This window comes from Danio aesculapii, chromosome 1 (genome assembly GCF_903798145.1).
Source record: "Danio aesculapii chromosome 1, fDanAes4.1, whole genome shotgun sequence".
Classification (NCBI taxonomy): domain Eukaryota; kingdom Metazoa; phylum Chordata; class Actinopteri; order Cypriniformes; family Danionidae; genus Danio; species Danio aesculapii.
In genome coordinates, this window is record NC_079435.1 from 39,582,918 (window position 1) to 39,602,999 (window position 20,082).

At 36.6% G+C, this 20,082-nt stretch overlaps 1 protein-coding gene across 5 annotated transcripts in view; it reads left to right on the forward strand.

Moving 5' to 3' along the window:
* gria2a (glutamate receptor, ionotropic, AMPA 2a) overlaps nt 1-16,000 on the forward strand; it is a 68,627-nt gene extending 52,627 nt beyond the window's left edge. Inside the window, exons 11-16 of one of the 5 annotated variants that reach the window (XM_056460258.1) lie at nt 28-395; nt 848-1,046; nt 5,327-5,574; nt 8,655-8,769; nt 10,293-10,508; nt 14,033-16,000. In XM_056460258.1, the coding sequence (XP_056316233.1) occupies nt 28-395; nt 848-1,046; nt 5,327-5,574; nt 8,655-8,769; nt 10,293-10,508; nt 14,033-14,197 (1,311 nt within the window). In that variant the 3' untranslated portion in view covers nt 14,198-16,000. Of the gene's footprint in view, nt 1-27; nt 396-847; nt 1,047-5,326; nt 5,575-8,654; nt 8,770-9,191; nt 9,307-10,292; nt 10,543-14,032 lie in introns of all 5 variants that reach the window. The other 4 variants (XM_056460225.1, XM_056460234.1, XM_056460242.1 and 1 more) reach the window with 4 other exon arrangements.
* The last annotated feature ends 4,082 nt before the right edge of the window (nt 16,001-20,082 follow it).

Here is a 20,082-nt window from a genome sequence, read left to right on the forward strand (position 1 = left end):
AATTCCTTTTCTTTTCACTGTTGACAGAAAGCAGACATAGCTGTCGCTCCTCTCACCATTACTCTGGTCCGAGAGGAAGTGATAGACTTCTCGAAACCATTCATGAGTCTGGGCATATCCATTATGATCAAGAAACCACAGAAATCCAAGCCGGGCGTCTTCTCTTTCCTGGATCCACTGGCTTATGAGATCTGGATGTGCATTGTGTTTGCCTACATCGGAGTTAGCGTTGTGCTCTTCCTCGTTAGCCGCTTCAGCCCTTACGAGTGGCACACTGAGGAGTTTGAGGATGGGCAGCTGGGCCCGAGCGAATCTACCAACGAATTTGGCATCTTTAATAGTCTGTGGTTTTCTCTGGGCGCTTTTATGCAGCAGGGATGCGATATTTCGCCAAGGTTGGTGCATGCAGTGGGCTACAGTTTGGGGTTTGCTTTCGGCTTTGTGCATCAACACATTTTCCTACTGATGCCGTGGTTTGTATTTGTTCACACTCCTGCAGTTCTTGCTTCAAATCCATTTCCATAAGTAATAATCTAGATAAAATATATGTAGAAATAACTGTAACTTCATTGTTCAATGAATAAGAAGAAAGAACTATCACAGGATAAGGAATGTTTAATCAGAGTCCTGATTTAACCTTTGGTTGAACATTTCTTTTGTGAACATGTATTGACCCGGTTGGGAAAAGTAAAGTGCACAAGGTCGCCGTTTCCTGCCCTCTTGGAGTGGTACCGTGTTTCGGCTGCATATTCCCCATATTCTTCAAAGTGAAAGGGTTTCTTTTTTTATTAACAGTAGCAAATTATTGGAGTATTTGTGAGTCGCTGACACTGTTTGCTGTGTGTAGGTCTTTATCTGGCCGTATAGTTGGTGGTGTGTGGTGGTTTTTCACCCTCATCATCATTTCCTCCTACACGGCTAACCTGGCTGCCTTTCTCACTGTGGAGAGAATGGTGTCCCCTATCGAAAGTGCTGAAGACCTGGCCAAACAGACGGAGATTGCTTATGGGACACTGGATGCTGGTTCCACCAAAGAGTTCTTTAGGGTGAGTGGATTATTGTAGGCATCATATTTTTTCCATTTTTTCAAGATATAACTGAGTTAATAAACATTACATCTGAAAAATGACATTGACTAAGCTAAAGCGATTAAATCTGCAAAATGACATCTTCAGCCCAAGATAATTGTGACCATTTTGCTGACATTTTGGCTTAATTGTTCTATAGAAGGAAATACAGACACGCCATGAATCTTTTTTTGGCTATGTCATAAACTGCTATGGCTAAAATGTCATGTGGTGTAACTATCAAGCATCAAGTAAAGCGTATTAACATAATCTTCTTTAAAGGGATTTTCACCCAAAAATTTAAATTCTGTCACTTGTTCCAGTGAGTTTCTTTTCTCTGTTAAACACCAAAGGTGAAATGTTTTAAGATGTTTGTGAAATAAACAGTTTATGGTAACCATTGAACTTTATGATATGTTTCCCAAATATAGAATTTAGTGGTTAATATTAACTTTTTTCAGAATGTATTTTTTTTTTGTGTGTGTATATAAATCAGAAGAAACTCAAGACTTGGAACAACTTGAGAGTGAATAAATGTTAAGTTTTTTTTTCAATAAACAATCTTATTGAATACATAAAAAAACATGCAAATGTACATTATTTATCATAGGCAGGTAGGCCTGTCGTGATAGTCAATATATTGACTTAGTGCGTGATATATAAAAATGAGGGTGGTTAATTTTGAAGGCGTGATATATTGTCAAATATATACATATAAATTAAAGATGATGATGATTAGGCTACATAATATAACAAGAAAAGTATTGTAACAGTTAACTGTAACAGATGCATTTACCCAGCAATGCAAATATACAATGCATCCGGAAAGTATTCATAGTGCTTCACTTTTTCCACACTTTTTTATATTACAGCCTCATTCAAAAATGTATTAAATTCACTATTTCCTCAAAATTCTACACACAATAGCCCATAATGACAATGTGAAAAAAGATTTGTTTAAATTGTTGCAAATTTATTAAAAATAAAACACCTGAAAAATCCCATGTACATAAGTATTCACAGCCTTTGCTGTGAAGCTCTAAATTGAGCTCAGGTACATTCTATTTCCACTGATCATTCTTGAGATGTTTCAGCAGCTTAATTGGAGTTCATCTGTGGTAAATTCAGTTGATTGGACATGATTTGAAAAGGCATACGCCTGTCTGTATAAGTTCCCAGGGTTGACAGTGCATGTCAAAGCACAAACCAAGCATGAAGACAGAGGAATTGTCGGTAGACCTCCAAGACAGGATTGTCTCGAGGCACAAAGCTGGGAAAGGTTACAGAAAAATTTCTGCTACTCTGAAAGTTCCAATGAGCACAGTGGCCTCCATAATCTGTAAGTGGAAGATGTTTGGAACCACTAGGACTCTTCCTAGAGCTGGCCGGCCATCTAAGCTGAGTGATCGGAGAGAAGGGCCTTAATCAGAGAGGTGATCAATAACCCGATGGTCACTCTGTCTGAGCTCCAGCGTTCTTCTGTGGAGAGAAGAGAACCTTACAGAAGGACAACCATCTGTGCAGCAATCCACCAATCAGGCCTGTATGGTAGAGTGGCCAGACAGAAGCCACTCCACACCTGGAATTTGCCAAAAGGCATCTGAAGGACTCTCAGATCATAAGAAACAAAATTCTCTGGTCTGATGAGACTAAAATTAAACTCTTTGGAGTGAATGCCAGGCATTACATTTGGAGAAAAGGCACCACTCATCAACAGGCTAATACCATGTTTTTCAGCAGCAGGAACTGGAAGACTATTCAGGATAGAGGGAAAGATGAATGCAGCAATGTACAGAGACATTCTGAAGGAAAACCTGCTTCAGAGTGCTCTTGACTTTAGACAGGGGTGACGGTTCATCTTCCAGCAGGACAATGACCCAAAGCACACTGCAAAAATATCAATGGAAAGGCTTCACAACAACTCCCAGACCTAAATCCTATTGAACATCTCTGGAAAGATCTAAAAATGGCTGTACACAGTCGCTTCCCATCCAACCTGATAGAGCTTGAGAGGTACTGCAAAGAGGAATGGGCAAAAATTCCCAAAGACAGGTGTGCCAAGCTTGTGGCATTATGTTCAAAAAGACTTGAGGCTGTAATTGCTGCCAAAGGTGCATCAACAAAGTATTGAGCAAAGGCTGTGAATACATTATTTTTAATAAATTTTCAAATTTCAAAAAATCTTTTTACACATTGTCATTTTTATTAGGGAATTGCGTGTAGAATTTTGGGGAAATAAATGAATTCATTTTGGTATAAGGCCGGATGCACTGTAAACATAACATGGGGCACACTCACAGACAGCGTAACTCACTATATAGCTAAAAATATGCAGCAGTTAAACACTATTGAAAAAAATGCCATTTATATATATGCTGCAAACCTTGACAAACTGCCAAAGAAAACGTACATCTCCATCCATGTACAACATATTAAAGGACAACATACTAAAAGAGATAAAAGATATCTCCTTTTCCTTTTTCCACTTCAGATATGTGGTCAAGTTCAAAAATAACCCTATAAAATATACATGTGCATTTGTGCAACAAGCACAAGCTCTGAAAGAATGTTTAGCATCATTTAATATTGTTTATCTCAATTTATTCAATGTCCAAAAATGACCAGTGTACACTTTTTAAAATTTTTGTGTATAATAGTGGTCTTGCAGGTTTGAACTAGCCAAGACAAAATCAAATTATAATCTCCAGGAGTCCTCTCTATATAACCAATTTGGCAGATAAATGTTTCATAAATATGCAATATTTTATAATAACCGTTTCTCCTATTTTTATTTATTTAAAAAATATTTAAGATTATACCAATGTTCTTTTAAACGTTTTCTTTAAAAAAAATCTAAGTGCGGCTTTTCTTCTTTATAATTTTTAACTTATACCCCTCGTAGAAAAAAAAAACATGTACATCACATAAAAAAAGTGAATTCAGGTTTTTTTTTTAAATGTATTTTTATTGACTTTGGCATTTCCTGAAAACATCATTAAACTGTGAGATATTTTAATGATATTAACGCATAGTGTGCGAATCTACTTTAATCTAAATACAGTTTTCACTCCGGCGCATGGTCTAACAGGGTTTTGCTTATTCTCTTAATGAGTTATGGGTGTGTTTTGATCACAACATGCATTAAATCAGAGCTTCCCTTAAGTTTCCAATTCCCTTTAAGAGTCAGTTGTGTCGCGCCATGGTGCATTTGCTATTTACATGGTGGACTTTGTTAGTGGAAAAACTGAATGCTTCACTAGAGAAAACTGTTAAACAGACCATCTGCAGCGTGAGGATAAAGAACGAGCCTCCTGCATTCGGTCTCTTTACTTTCTCTTTTTTTTACTTTTACTCTTTACTTTACTCCTTTACTTTTCTGAATAAGGAAACGGACTCCACTGAAGACATCTATTAGCCTAAATATTTATTTTTATGTGTTAGGCGCAAAGATTTGTTTCATAACTATTTCTAAATTCAGTTCTAATTTCCAGCAAACGAATATATGAACAATAATAAAAATATTGAACATAAATAAATGAACAATAAATAAACAATTTAATAAAAAGTTATGTTCAAACACACATCCTATTCTTATGCCCCATATGGTGATATAAACATCTCCAAAACCTGGCAAATCTAAACTTTTTATTAAAACAAACATAAATATGCATATAATAAATAATACTGCTAATAATAATAACATTATACAAAGGCAAATTGTCATGAATAAACTGAAAAAGCCCCCCAGCATGAAGGAGGCATGCAGGTAGTGGTTTTTATATTCATGTAGAAAATAATAATTTTGTAACATTGTAATCCTTAAAATTTTTTTATATATGTGAAGATATTTGTGTATTGCTGTACATCCTGTGTGTATTAAGCAATGTGTAAGCATTTGGACCTGCATGTGCGCATAACTAACACGCTCTGCGCTGGACTTTAGACCAGCTTTTAGTTGGGCAATGGCACAGTCTATTTCTATTCTATTTCTGTCGAGGTCTTTATTTTTAAACAACGTGGCACAAACCGTGAAAATTAGGGACCTATAGTCATACAGGTTTGACAAATTCCCATTTTCAGATTTAGCAGATTATAAATTAATCAGATGAGATTTGTTTTTGTTTATTTATTACTAGAACTGAATTACTATGAAATGCTATTCCACTGATATGTGATTTACAGTGAGAAGTGACATTGCTAAATCTTATTTGTTAATATCTAAACCTCTTCTTGTTTGTCTCTTTTTTCACTTTAACCAGAGATCTAAGATTGCTCTCTTTGACAAGATGTGGCAGTACATGAAAAGCGCAGAGCCTTCGGTGTTTGTTAAAAACACAGTGGAAGGCGTGTTGCGTGTCCGGAAATCCAAAGGCAAATACGCTTATCTTCTGGAGTCCACTATGAATGAGTACATCGAGCAGCGCAAGCCCTGCGACACCATGAAGGTCGGAGGGAACCTTGACTCTAAAGGCTACGGCATCGCCACACCCAAGGGATCTGCTTTAAGGTGGGTGGAGTAGTATAACAATATGGCCCATGTTGTTATAGTATCCCACCTACCCTGATGTAGGCCGGGGGTCCTCTTTAAAATGAGGTAAACTAGGTAACAGCAGAACTGAGAGTAGGGAAGAATGGTAACCTAAGCAAGATGGGCAAAAACAGCAGGGTAGAGACTTAGCAAGGAAACTGCAGAGATAGTGAGGGCTTAAGAAATGCTAGCTGACAGCTGACAAGCAGGAGACCTAGCAGCCGGTGCTCTCTTGGAATGAAGCTTTAGAAAAAGGAGAAAAATTTAGTAGCAAACAAATGAACAACTAGCTTAACATTATTAACTATTGTATTAAGATAGAAAATGAGCAGCATAATAAGATAAAAGATGAATTTACCTTTAGGGCTGTTAAATTAAAATATATGAAAGCAATTAATTTAAATGTTTAATATATATAATGTTAATATTAAATATAAAAATCTGTTAATAAAGTTAATAAAGGGTGTAATTATTGAGTGACTGTATATTTAGTGGCTTTTATACATCTGCAAATATGAATTAATGTAACATAGAGCTCCCCGAACTTCACTTGTGTATTATACACAATATGGACATATAATAATCATTTAATAACAGTTGGAACACTTCCATTTGTATTATTTACTGCAATAAAGTGTTCAAATCAAATTCTGGCTAGGATAAAATGATTAGCTATATTCTTTCTAAAAAAAAAAAACTAAACACTAATTTAAGACAATCTCTAACACAAGCTTTACACATAGAATTCACAAAAATCTATATGATCCATGTTCTGAACAACATTGAAATGTCATTGCTGCGATTAAATTTAGACTGAAGGGTGATGGACTTGTGATGTTCTACAAAAGACCCAAGGGCAACAAGTCTAGTGCATGTTTGAGTAGAAAAACAACAGAAAAGCAAATCATTGGACTACAAAAACAGACATAATTTAACTCAACAAATTAGTTTGTCAACATAGCCATTAATTTAACTTAAAGATTGGACTATTCCTTTTTAATGAAGCAATGTTCACACATGCACTTCATTTCTCTTGGTTTGTATTGTCCAGACTAAAAAAGAAAATAATACATTTGGTCCTGGTTCATTTAGTGTCCACATTGGCATTATAAAGACGAAACCTAAAGATACCGTTTTTATGATGAGTATTTTGAAATGGAAGCCATGCTGACAGAAACAAGAGAAATCCAAGACAAAGAAACTTAACAGAACATGACTATTAAACTAAACACAATTTATTTGTTATAAATATTTTAATTTTGTTGATTTACCATTGCCCATGGACCCCTTGCGGCCCACCAGGGTGTTGAGGCCCACAGTTTGGGAAGCTCTGGTGTATTCATTTTCATATACAGTGCTCAGCATATACAAGTACACCCCTCACAAACCTGTCTTTTAAATTCATATTTGTAATAGGAAGCTATACCATTTTATATTTGTGGAGATACATTAGATTAGTTGGTACTGAAGCCAAATCTGGAGCTTAATAAAATAACTTTCGATAACGGTCCAAAAACTAGTACACCCAAATTTATGTTACAGAAAAATATTAAATACAAATTTAAAAAGAGGAAAAATCAAGAAAAGCAAAAAATTGGAAAAATTTAGTTGAAATTTTGTAGGTTGTAATTTATTTTGCAATATTTTGCTCTAATTTAATTGTATTACCTTTTAATTTCTAAATATGTTCAGTGACTAAATTATTTTTAAATAAATATATCTGTTTAATAAATCTGTTTTGCTTAATTGCACTAAAATACATAGTCTATAATTACTGAGAAATGGGTAAAAATATTCATTTTCAAAATTGGGTGAACTCGATTATGCTGAGCACTGTACCTAGTGATATTTTATAATTGTTAAACTTGACTGACAGTTCTGTGTAACTTTTATCAGTGGATTTGATATTACAAAATCTAAATCTAGTTAAAAGTAATGCTTAATTATTGCAAAGAAAAGTAAATCTGTAAAACCAATTATTGGTTAATGTCTAGAATTAAATAAAGAGAGTGGCAACTAAACTCTCTAAAGGTGATTTACCTGTCATTTCATTTGTTTAGATTTTCTGATATGTGAAAAAATGTTTTCAATTAATTGCTTGTGTTACCATTCTAACTTTTCACAGCCCTAAAGGAAATAGATTAGATTGTGTGGTTCTTTTTCAGGAAATACCGGGTCTGCTCATGGAGTTTAGTAGATAATAATTGAAGAGAAGGTTTCATATGTGTTATTTCCAACAGACTTCAGAAGTTCTGAAGCCTTTTTTTCACCTGTTTTGCTGATGATGATCAACTGCCATGTTTTCAGTGAAGCAAACATTGGCAAACTAAAAATAACTTTCTATTCTCTCTAAACTAAAGCATAGTGACGTAGTGAACATTGGAAATTATATCTTTACAAATTATATGTATGCTCAGTGCAAGCCAATTCTACTCACGTTTGCCGTTATCATCTGTTTTACTGAATGCATGTCAGTTCTTAATGACTGAAGCAATGGCCTCTTGCAACCAGACTGTTTTGTCATGACAAATGCTATTTACTGAAAATCTGCAGTAATCAATGCATGCGTTTGGGCACTTGGAATTGAATGGTCGCCATAAGCATTACAGAATGTTTAAGCTGATGATTCAGAGGCTGAACAGTAACTTGATTATGAATGCATTTGATGATGCACCGTTTGAACCATGCATGCTGTCTTTCTTGATACTTCTAACCAGGTTTGTTTGCTTCAATGCTTAAAATGTTCTCTGCTAACTGACTCGAGGATCTGGATGTGCATTTGAGCAATAACTGATACTATCACTGATCCTCCTCTGTTCTAGCCTCCTGCCTCAAGAGTTTGAGTTTAAAAAAAACAACTCTTAAAGCTCGACCACCTTACATTTTTATGGGTCGTTGAATACAATTTTGATTGGTTGATTGATTTGACTGACTTATTGATTGATGGATTGTCTAACCCAATGTTCCATTCATTCTATGAGACTTTTGGGGGGCGTGGCCCGCTGCAGCCCCGCCCCCCTCCATGCTGTCTGACAAGTATGTTTTATCGTTTGTTTAAGAAACGCGGTAAACCTTGCAGTGCTAAAACTGAACGAGCAGGGGCTTCTGGATAAATTGAAAAACAAATGGTGGTACGACAAAGGAGAGTGCGGCAGCGGAGGCGGGGAGTCAAAGGTCAGACCCGTGCTCGGGATTGTGGCTACAAAAATGAAATGAACAAAATGCAAATGAGCAGGAAGCACTACCAGAGATCCCAGAAAAACAAGCCTAATGCCTACAAATCTTCCATCAATTGGCCAGTTTGTCCGACACAACATCTGTTCCAGAATGAAATGCAGACAACTTAAAAAACAGATTCTCAGTGGTATACGGCTCGTTGGCGGGGGCTGTTTCTGCTTCCTGCTCGCGGCGATGAGTCTGTGCACATCTGGCACGGCAAAGCCGCGTTTGCCGACTGCCAAATGGAGCGCAGACTGTCGATCGCCATCACGCTCAGGGCTGAATCATGACCAGCGCTGTTAGCGAGTGCAAATGTTACTGACAATAACATAAAATAACATTGGTAATGTTATTTATGTTATTTCCCATACGCGAAGAACGCCAGTAAACCTTGCAGTATTGAAACTCAGTGAGCAAGGCATCTTAGACAAGCTGAAAAACAAATGGTGGTACGATAAGGGAGAATGTGGAGCCAAGGACTCTGGAAGTAAGGTCAGTCACTGCAGGGAGCGTGCGTGTGTGTGTGTGTGTGTGTGTGTGTGTGTGTGTGTGTGTCTGGCAGGGCTAGAATGTATATGTGCGTATGCATGAAAATCTGTTAAAAATACTGTCTCAGTTTGGGTGATACAAACCCAAGCATTAGCAGACTAGTGTGTATGTGTGTGTGTCGTGTATTGGAGAGGAAAAGAGTATGAGAGCGATATTAAAGGAAACTTGTGCTAAACAGAATTACAGCTTATGTTAATGTGTGTGTGTGTGTGTGTCAAAGCAAGCCCCCTACACAGATTTACCACCGCATGAATCAGAGCCTGACCTGTGTATACAATCAATGATGCCTATACAAACAGGGATGTGATATAAACACGCAGTAATGCATGCCACACACATACACTAGCAAAGACATCATTCACTCTGCACTTGATCCACATTCCCCTCACACACACACACGCAAACACCATACCTGTATAGGCTCAGAATTTCCTTGTGCTCCTTTGTATATCTGTGTGCTTTATTGACAACTTGTCCTGTTCCTTTTTATTTTATATCTTTCTTACGCTCTCTCTTTCTCCCTCCTATCTCTCTTTCTCTCTCCCCATGCGGTCTCTCCTTCTCCCTTCACCAATGCTGTAAATGTTGTTTGTATTTTTTGCCTTTTACTTCAGCTGTCTTTAATTGCAATTCTGTAGGTGGCGTCTTTTTTCCTTCTTTATGTGCACACACTGCACCGCACTGTCCTGTTGTATTTTTGTAGCCGTCTGTGTATTCTGTGTGAAGTACTGTTAGACGCTCACATATACAGTATATATATATATACACATTTAATGATACTGTACTATTTTTCTAGTCTATTGAATACAGTTATCTTTAAAGTCGTAATGTGTTAAGTATATAAATATATAGTACTGTAATAAGTGGTTTTGGCATACTGTCATCCTTTCTCTCCCTTATCTTTGACCTTTGACCTTCGCCCCCTGCAGGAGAAGACTAGCGCCCTCAGCCTGAGTAACGTTGCGGGCGTCTTCTACATCCTGGTTGGCGGCCTCGGGTTGGCTATGCTGGTCGCTCTGGTGGAGTTCTGCTACAAGTCGCGTGCGGAGGCCAAACGCATGAAGGTTGCCAAGACTCAGGCTCTAAATCCCTCCTCTTCCTCGCAGAATTCTCAGAATTTTGCTACTTATAAGGAAGGGTACAACGTTTATGGGCTGGAGAGTGTTAAGATCTAGTGGGGTAGGAACGGCAGAGGTTTTATTTTTGTTGTTTGTTCACTGTTTTGTTTTCATTTTCTCATTTTTTATCGTTAGCCAAGCGCTTCATCGCCACTGCACAACTCTGCAGGCATCACTCTCACATGCATTTCTTTAAGATTTAAAGGGGTCATATCATAATTTTTATATAATAATTTCCCTTTGTTTTTCTCTGAGGTCAACCAGTAAGAGTTTGTTTTAAGGCAGATTTAAGCTCCACTGACATCAGTGGCGGTTCTTGTTTAAATGGCACCCTGGGCGAACCACCAAGAAATAAAGACGCTATGGGGTTGACTTTATATATATATTAAATATATATATTTAAATATATAAATTTAAAATATTTTTTAATACATTTAAATATATTTATTTATTTTCAATACATATAACAATTTATTTATATTATTATAAACAAATACAATTATGATTATTATTATACAATTATTATTCTAAATAAATAACAGAAATCAATCCCAAATGTAACTGGAAAACAATGTTGACACAACTGCTAAGATTACTAACAAAATCTTCTGCATGAATATTAATTGTGATAATTCTATAGAATACAAAAATATGTTTTATAGTATAATCTGTTGTCTTAGATCCAACTCATGGCCGATTAATAATGTTATAAAGTCTAATGTCCCTGACTCATCATCTCTCTTTTCTGCTTCATAGCCATGTTCAAAATAAGATCATCATCATATTTTGGAAACTTTAGTTTTGTTGAATTGCAACACTCGCTGCCTGCCGACACCTCTGCATAAAAAGCTGTTACTCCGGTTTCACAGCGCATGAGCAGCATGTATTTTATCGACGTGTATGTAAACAACCGGGATTCACACCGAGAGCAAGAGCAGCCCGTGTGAGGTGCACGGGAATGATTTTCTGCGCGCATGCGTCAATTTGCTTTGACCAGCTTTATTCCGGGTTTACATACAAAATAACAAACTTGCGCGTGCAAAAGATGCCAAATGTGAATGTCTTTATTCCGGGATTACCACCCTAAATAAATTCACTTGCATAAAGCAAATCGTATCTCGAAGTTTTTACTGGGGCACAGTTGATTTTTACTGGGGCATTTTTTTTTGCACCCTGTGCCGCCCCCAGCAAGATGCTGCCCTGGGCAATCGCCTATATTGCCCATGCCTAAATCCGCCACAGACTGACGCAGACAAAAGACAACACTTTGGTTTTGGTTAAATATGTGCGCCAACCTGATTTCACCCAGTAGGAAATGTTCCTGGTTTAACATCTATGTTGATCCTGGAACAACATTCCAATCAGCCAATCAGAATTAAGGGATACGTTTACATTTAGTTAAGTTTAGGCTTATGGTTAGGCTTCTACATGATTGTTATCCAACTGTTATTACCCTCTGATTTTGATAATAATTTACAATTATGGTTGGGTTTAGAGGTAGGGAAAAGGTATGGATTATATTTTCCAACAAAAATGATGTTCCAGGATCAACATAAATGTTAATCCAGTATTGCATTGTACATGGCAAAATCATGACGTGTAAATCTGTGTGTTAGCCTTGTTTGGTGTCTGTTGGAGCTTGTTTTCAGGTCTGCGAAATGACATGAGGTAGTTTGTGTGAATAGACCTTTAGGCTGTAATTTAGTTTAACATATGTTTTCCACACTCTCTCCGACCCTTAAAATTAAATGGAAAGTTTTTTGCTTTTTTAATGATTCTATTTTTAACTAAGTTAAAATGATTTGTTTTCTTTAAGCTAGAATACTGTACTTTGTTTCTCTATCAGCATCTCTGTTTAAAATAATATAAAGGGGACCTATTTTACCCCTTTACAAGATGTAAGATAAGCCTTTGGTGTCTCCAGAATGTGTCCGTGAAGTTTCAGCTCAAAATACCCATCAGATAATTTATTATATAATGTAGAATCTGCCCATTTTGGTGTTTGAGGACTACAGTATGTAGCTGTTTTTGTAGCCTGTGGCTTTAAATCCAAATGAGCTGCTTCTCCCCATCCACCGTTCCCTCGTGCTTGTCTGCTTCACAGCAGTCAGTGATAGAGACAGACAGTCTCTGTCTGTCCAAACAGCTTACAAGAGTTGATTTTCATCAAAGGTGCCCTTTAAAGCAAGTTGCTGGTGCAGTATATATTTTTTACTAGTTGTGATATACCATGAATGAATCTGTAAACACATCAGAGTGGATCAGTCTTTGTACATTAGCATGACAATAACAAGCAGTTCCAACTAGGCACATATCCAAAACAAATGTAATCTAAACAAATAACATACATTTGTTACTGTTTACTGAACAAATGTTTGCTCACAATTGAAATGAAATCCAATGAAATGGGAACAAACAACTCAAATAATTAACATTATTAGAAGCTTACCATTAGAAATTAGATAGGATAAGAAGACTACATTAATGTTGGATGTACTTACTTGATAGTTGTATTTTTTTGTTACTAATCCAAAAAGTAACATTTTGTAGTAGACTTTTTGGAAAGTCTGTATTAAACTGTTATATGTTCATAAACAATACTTACTTACTTACTTACTTACTTCCAGGGCCATTTTTATTGAAGTTGATATTCAGTCGCACCATATTGGTGTTTCGTAACATCTAGTTTTTACGAGGCGGGTTGTCAGCACAACATTCAACCCCCAACCTGGAGGACCAGGACACACATACACTATGGACAATTTAGCTTACCCAATTCACCTACAGCACATAGCACCCGGAGAAAACCCATGCGAACACAGGGAACCAGCGACCTTCTTGTTGTGAGGCGACAGCGCTACCCACTGCGCCACCGTGTCACCCAAATCCTAGCATTATCCATTATCCTCTTTATTTCTATTAAACTGGAATTAAAGGTTTCTCAACACAGATCAGGCATCACTATTATTACTGATGTACTGACAGCTATATTGTCAAAATGACAGAAAAAAAATTATTCTAATGACCCAAATTTTGTCACAGTGTTTTATAAAATAAAAAGACAATTAGATTTTTCATGATATGACCTCTTTAAATAAAAACACGCAAGCAATTAGTTTAAGTTGTGTTAAACTGACCCTATATTCACATCAAATGAAGATTAAAGAAAAGGAAGATAAACAGAGGGAGGGTAAAACTTATGGAATAAATCTCCTCAGCTCATTTTGTTCAGCGGCAGTTCCTTCATTTTCCGTTTGTTTACCTTCATTGACGCTTGTTGTTTTGTGAATCGGCTGCACCGCTTGCTTTGATTACAAATCTCTGTCATCGTAGTACGAGACCCATTAGCTGTCAATCATTCTCCACCCCATCAGCTCCTCATATACATCTACAGTTTATATAGATGTTATACATATATTAATATAGATCTCTATTTCAGACGTCGTCCCATATACAACATTAACAAATATTTCTGTTTTCTCTCCCTCTCTCTCGGTTTGTATGTGAATGGCTGTGTATTTCCGCATGTGTGGGTGTTTGTTTGGGAACAGATGACGTTCACAGATGCTATGCGCAGTAAGGCCAGGTTGTCTATAACGGGCAGTACAGGGGAGAACGGGCGAGTGCTGACTCCAGACTTCTCTAAAGCCGTCCATGCTGTGCCGTACCTGAGACCTGGCATGGCAATGCCTCTGAGTGTGAGCGAGCTGTCCTGAGTGCCTTACACACACACACATACACACAAACACTGGTGCAAGCATGCTGTACCCCCACTTTCATACGTGTACATATTCTTACACACACACAGACACTATAAATAAATATATATAAATAAATATATATACATAATAATAGTTAATTATTCCATATTTAATGAATCACAACATCTATACACAGGATGTCAAATCCATATACACACACTTTATCACGTTTACTGTTCAGTGCAATCATATTTTGACCAGCGTGTCACGTGTACATTGCAAAAACAGACGTAAAAAGGTATACAGGCACATCGCCGTGTGTGCATATGCAGACAACTTCAACTTTGTGTAGCTACACATCTATAAAGTTGTGTATTTTTGCATTTCCAAGTTCTCGTTTTGAATACACACACGTTATATGACCTCATGTATTCACTCGCATAATCACTTGGCTCCAGTTTTCATCGTTTATTTTCACATTGTAAGTGATGACATCACAATGCTGCACTGAGGAACAATGTTAAAGTCATTCCTACTGGAAAAACTCAACTCCACTCCTGTTTCCATTGCGAAGTGTTTTGGATTGTCAAGAACTCAAGCACACAAATCATCTGCGTCAAATGTGATTTTGTTTACTTGGTCTACAATATATATATATATTAAATCAAACGTTTGACTAGAATCGTTTCTTATTATATGAGATCTGTATAATAAATTATGTATATACTTACACTTTTGTTCATTTAACGTTAATGTTACCATGCAAATGCTAAATGATTAAGAAAAAAAATCTAAATGATTTAACTAGTTTTGTTTCTTCTCCTCACTGGTTTGTTTTGTTGTGATGTTAATTTTTTTTTTTTGTTCACTGTGTTCTGTTTTTCTGGCCTATGGACAATGCAAGCAGTAGTTTTATAATTCTGTCTTTTAATTAAAAAAGAAACTTAAAAAATTCAAGAATATTTTACCTTCTGCATTTCACCATTTAGATGGTATGGATCTGTATATGAATAAATGAACTTCTATATATATATATCGATATCTCAAAATGCCAAATATTGATGTGTGCCAAAATATGTCAAGGCATTTCAGATGCTTTTATCAATTTTGTCTCTGTACGGGGAAATGTAAAGACTGAAAATTAGCACCCTATACTCGAGGGTTTGTTATTTATGTCATCTTTGGCTCTCTATGTTTTGTTTTTGTTTTTCATTTCAAATGCATTGTACTTTTAATAAGGTGCACTACGATATGCAGTTTTAACTGTGAAAAGCATGACCTTTAGTTATGTTTGTTTTTATAAAAGCGATGATTATGTATATCACTTATATTAGTTAAGTAGGGGCTTTCTTTGACGTAGTCAAGACCTGAAGACTGAGAGATGGAGATGATTATTACAGATAGTTATATTGAAAATTATATTGATAAAGTATAAGCCGATCACCCTTTTCTATGCCATGCTGTGTACCTGAAATCTTGGTCATTAGTTTTATATGTATATGTACTGTACATGTAAATAGAATCCATTCATGTGTATAACTTAAAATCTTGGATGATACACGATTACACAAAGATGCACATTAGAGGATTGCTCATATTGTGCTTTTTTTGGGAGAATGTTTGGGAACGTCTGAGTGAAGTACCAAGCTGTCTCTCATTTCCAGACACAAATGGACTGGTCATCACTAGCATCATTTCAGCTGGAGAGTTTGCCATGGGATGAAAAATAAAAGGAGGACATTTTTCTAAATGGAATGTGGACCGATTGCTTTATTTTTTGGAATATTTTGAAATAAACAGAGACTGAGAATCCTCTGATATTCTGTTTTACTCTGTTTCGTGTGATGGAGGAAAGCGCACAGCAGGGGGTTGACAAGCATGTCAGCTCTTCACACATTAATTCACATCCTGGGTCCAAAATTAACACAGAGAATATGAAATGTTGAAACAGCTTATCTAGGATGTCTCTTTTTTTCTTATACAACATGTGGCAACACATTTGTGAAAGATTCCGCATAATTTGCTAGAAGTATGAAAATATGAGCAATAAAATAGGTGGATGTTGTGTTTTTATGACACTTGGACTGATGTTGAAAATAATACAACCAAACAATTCTATTAATTGGAACAAAATGTATTTTAAATAAAAATGTACAAATAATGTATTGAATCATATTCAATTGAATTATAATTATGTCAAAATTATTTTGATGGTTTTATGGTAAGAAATTGGTATTCTCTGAACTGGTATTCTCAACTAAAGCACTATTGCGCATGATGATATATAATATAATCTATACATACACATACACTCACCGGCCACTTTATTAGGTACACCTTACTAGTACCGGGTTAGCCTCACTTTTGCTATCAGAACTGCCTTAATCCTTCATGGCATAGATTCAACAAGGTACTGGAAAATTCGATGCTCAGTTGGTACTAATGGGGCCAAAAATGTGCCATGAAAATATCGCCCACACCCTTACACCACCACCACCAGTCTGAACTGTTGATAAGAGGCTGGATGGATCCATACTTTCATTTACATTTACATTTAGTCATTTAGCAGACGCTTTTATCCAAAGCGACTTACAAATGAGGACAAGGAAGCAATTTACACAACTATAAGAGCAGCAGTGAACAAGTGCTATAGACAAGTTTCAGGTGACTATAGACAAGACTTTCAAGTGCTATAGACAAGACTTTCATGTTGTTGATGGCAAATTCTGACCCTACCATGCGAATAAAGACTCATCAGACCAGGCAATGTTTTTCCGATCTTCTATTGCCCTCTGTTGTAACGAGTGGTTATTTGAGTTAATGTTGCCTTCCTATCAGTTGGAACTAGTCTGGCCATTCTCCTCTGACTTCTGGCATCAACAAGACATTTGCGCCCACAAAACTGCCGCTCACTGAATATTATTAAAGTATTTTTAGTATTGAATAATTTTTAAATGGAAGTAAATCACAATTTACACAAAAATATGAGGAAGCGCAACCCGAAATAAATTAAAATTAACAAAGCTTGTAACTCAAAATTTCGAGATATGAACTTACAATTCTTGTGAGAAATGTATGAATTGTAAGATATAATTTGTTACTGGCAGAAACATGCTTCCATGCATTTAGATCGTTGGTTTATACAAATAAGAAGAATTTTCCTATTCCTTTAACCAGTAGTGAACTGCACAGACGGTGCTCTAAGCCAATGAAAAACTTTGTTGATTTATTCAAGCTAATGTGCTTTGAGAGGCTCAGAAGCACAGGAACAGATGTGGCCCTGATCAGTATGTACTAGGGACACATTAGTGTACTCGTAAACAAGCTACAGTATTTTAGCCAAGTGTTTCTAATTGCCTGATGATCTTTTGGCGAAAGGAAAAATGTCAACATTTGTGTGTATGTATTCTTATTAAATTCTTACTGAAAGACTTGCCTGATGTTCAGGATATATGTTATAGTTCTGGCACACAACACTAACAAACACAGTCTCTTTTCAGGCAAGGCTTCCAGGCAAACAGACTGGCATAGCATCTGCAGCTCAGCAGTCGAGTTTCCTCTTGCTGAGCCTAGTTCCTTATTAGCTTTATCAACCAATGGGAAAACAGCATTCCCCTGTAGCCAAACGTACTTGAGTCTGTTGCAGCCAATTAGCACTCAGCATCAAATCAATTAGGGAAGCACATTCAGGTAACAGTTTTTTAATCAATTTTGCCTCCATGATTTCACGTTTGCATCTAATGCTTAAGCACATTGTTTTTGTTTGCTATTAGGAGTATTTAAAGGGGGTTCCACTGGCTCAGTGGTGGGCCTGATGTATATAACAGTTCTGATTTAACATTACAGAGCATTGTTTTTGTTTTTTCTTTCTCCTATACATAAAGCTGCGGTCACACTAGAGTTTGAGCATGCAAAATTCTGTCGTACGGCGCTGCTAAACAGGGTGGGATTGTGCCATATTTTAATTTTCTGTTCAGAGAGGTTATGTTTTGATCCTTGACTGGTCTCAAGTGATGCGATTTAGCAGGTCAGAGTTGACCAAGCTTGAAGTTTGCACAGCAGCGAACTGCGAAACTTGATGCATGAACTTGCGTTTCCAGTCTAACGCATTCATATGCGTATAAATGGAAGTCTATGGGGAGAAAAGTGCAGTGTTAGCTAGCCTGACAATTCTACAGGGGCTACATGGATATTGGCTTGAATAAAAGTCAGTGGCCGGGTCGCATACTTCCAGATTAGACCATTTTGAGGCATGCAAACAAAAACAATATTTTTTGTTTTACATTTTTATTTTTATAGCCTCCGAGGATCCAAAAAAATCTAAAATTCACATATTGATAAACAATGGTATGATAGCCGTTTTAAAATTAAGTTATGATTAGATTCCCTCTTGTTACAGTTATGAAATAATTTAATAACAAGCAGGAAATGTTCATAGGCCAATGACATCACCACACTGAAATGGTCAATAGTATGATCAAAGCAGTATATGAGCCGAGCAGTATGTCCGAATTCATAGTATTCAAAAAACAGTAGACGAGAAGTACTACTTCCTGCTACTTCCGGAGAGATTCTGAAGTGCGTATCCGATGGACGCTACGCTATGCCATGATGTCACGCGAGAAAATTCATAAATGCGATGGAAGCGACAACTGTTGTGGATAGGTAACTTGATAATGACAAATGGATGATGTAGTATGTCTGAGCTCCATTCATACTACTCACATTCATACTTTAAACAGGGTTCAATTCTAAGGATTTTTTCTACTGGCACGATTGGACCAGTGGTTCAGATTTTTACGTGCACTGCCAATATATTCTCTGGCCCCACCAAAAAAAATAATAATAATAAATAGCTATTTCTTAGGCACATATTTTAAATATTGTGTCAAAAATAACATCTGTGAATCTAGAATTTAAATATTTTTAAAAATGTGAAAATATTTAGCAGTAAAATATAGCAGTATGGAAAATATGCAGGTCAGTGTTTCCTCTAGGATTTTTTCCAGCAGTGATGACAGAATTTGTTGGGCCTTTTACACAGATCTACCAACTACCTGTGGGGTTATTTCATTGCCAAATGTCGTGAGCGCAGTATTACAAGTCGAGAGCGCATTTATGTAATACAAGCATGTGAATCTCTGTGCTCGAGCGCCGGTTTCCTCTGTTTGTGCACAAAACTTCTTGCGCGCCCTCAAATATACACTGCTCAAGTGCAGATTTTCTTGCGCACCCTTAAATATACGCTGCTGAAGTGCGATTTAGTGCGTTTATGTAACAAGTATGTCTCCAACATTTATTAGATTTGCTAGGATTATTTGTGTATGTCTCCAATAGACCTACAGAGCGTCATTAATGCGCTCTGAAGTAAAGTGAAACAGTTATAAACTCCAGCAAGATAAAGTCATTGTATGCAGAGCCATAGACCTTTAACTATAAATAAAATATAATTATGAACACTGTGTTCGCCATACCTGAAACTGCGTCATGTTTTGCTGGCCTCACGCATCACCCACCTGTCAGTCAGTCAGTTAGTCAGTCAGCACGTCACCTTAAAGGGTTAAACAAATAACGATTACAGAAAAGTTTGCGCTGTTATAAATCACTTACCAATACGTTTTGCCGTGATTATAACTCGCTATTTAAAAAAAAAAATTTTTTTGAACGAGAAGCTGTAATGTAGCCATGGCGGGATGAATTTTGGTGTGGTGCCCCGCCATGGAAGAATGAATGTAGCAGAAACCATGCAGGTATTTTATTGCAAGACAAAAGGTGGCTGACTTGCCAAACTGACGGCAAACTGTGCAAAACATCACATTTTGTTCATCAATTCTATGACACACACTTGACAAATAGTCGCAAGCAAAATTAAATTAAGTGACAAGGCAGCACTAGCCTGA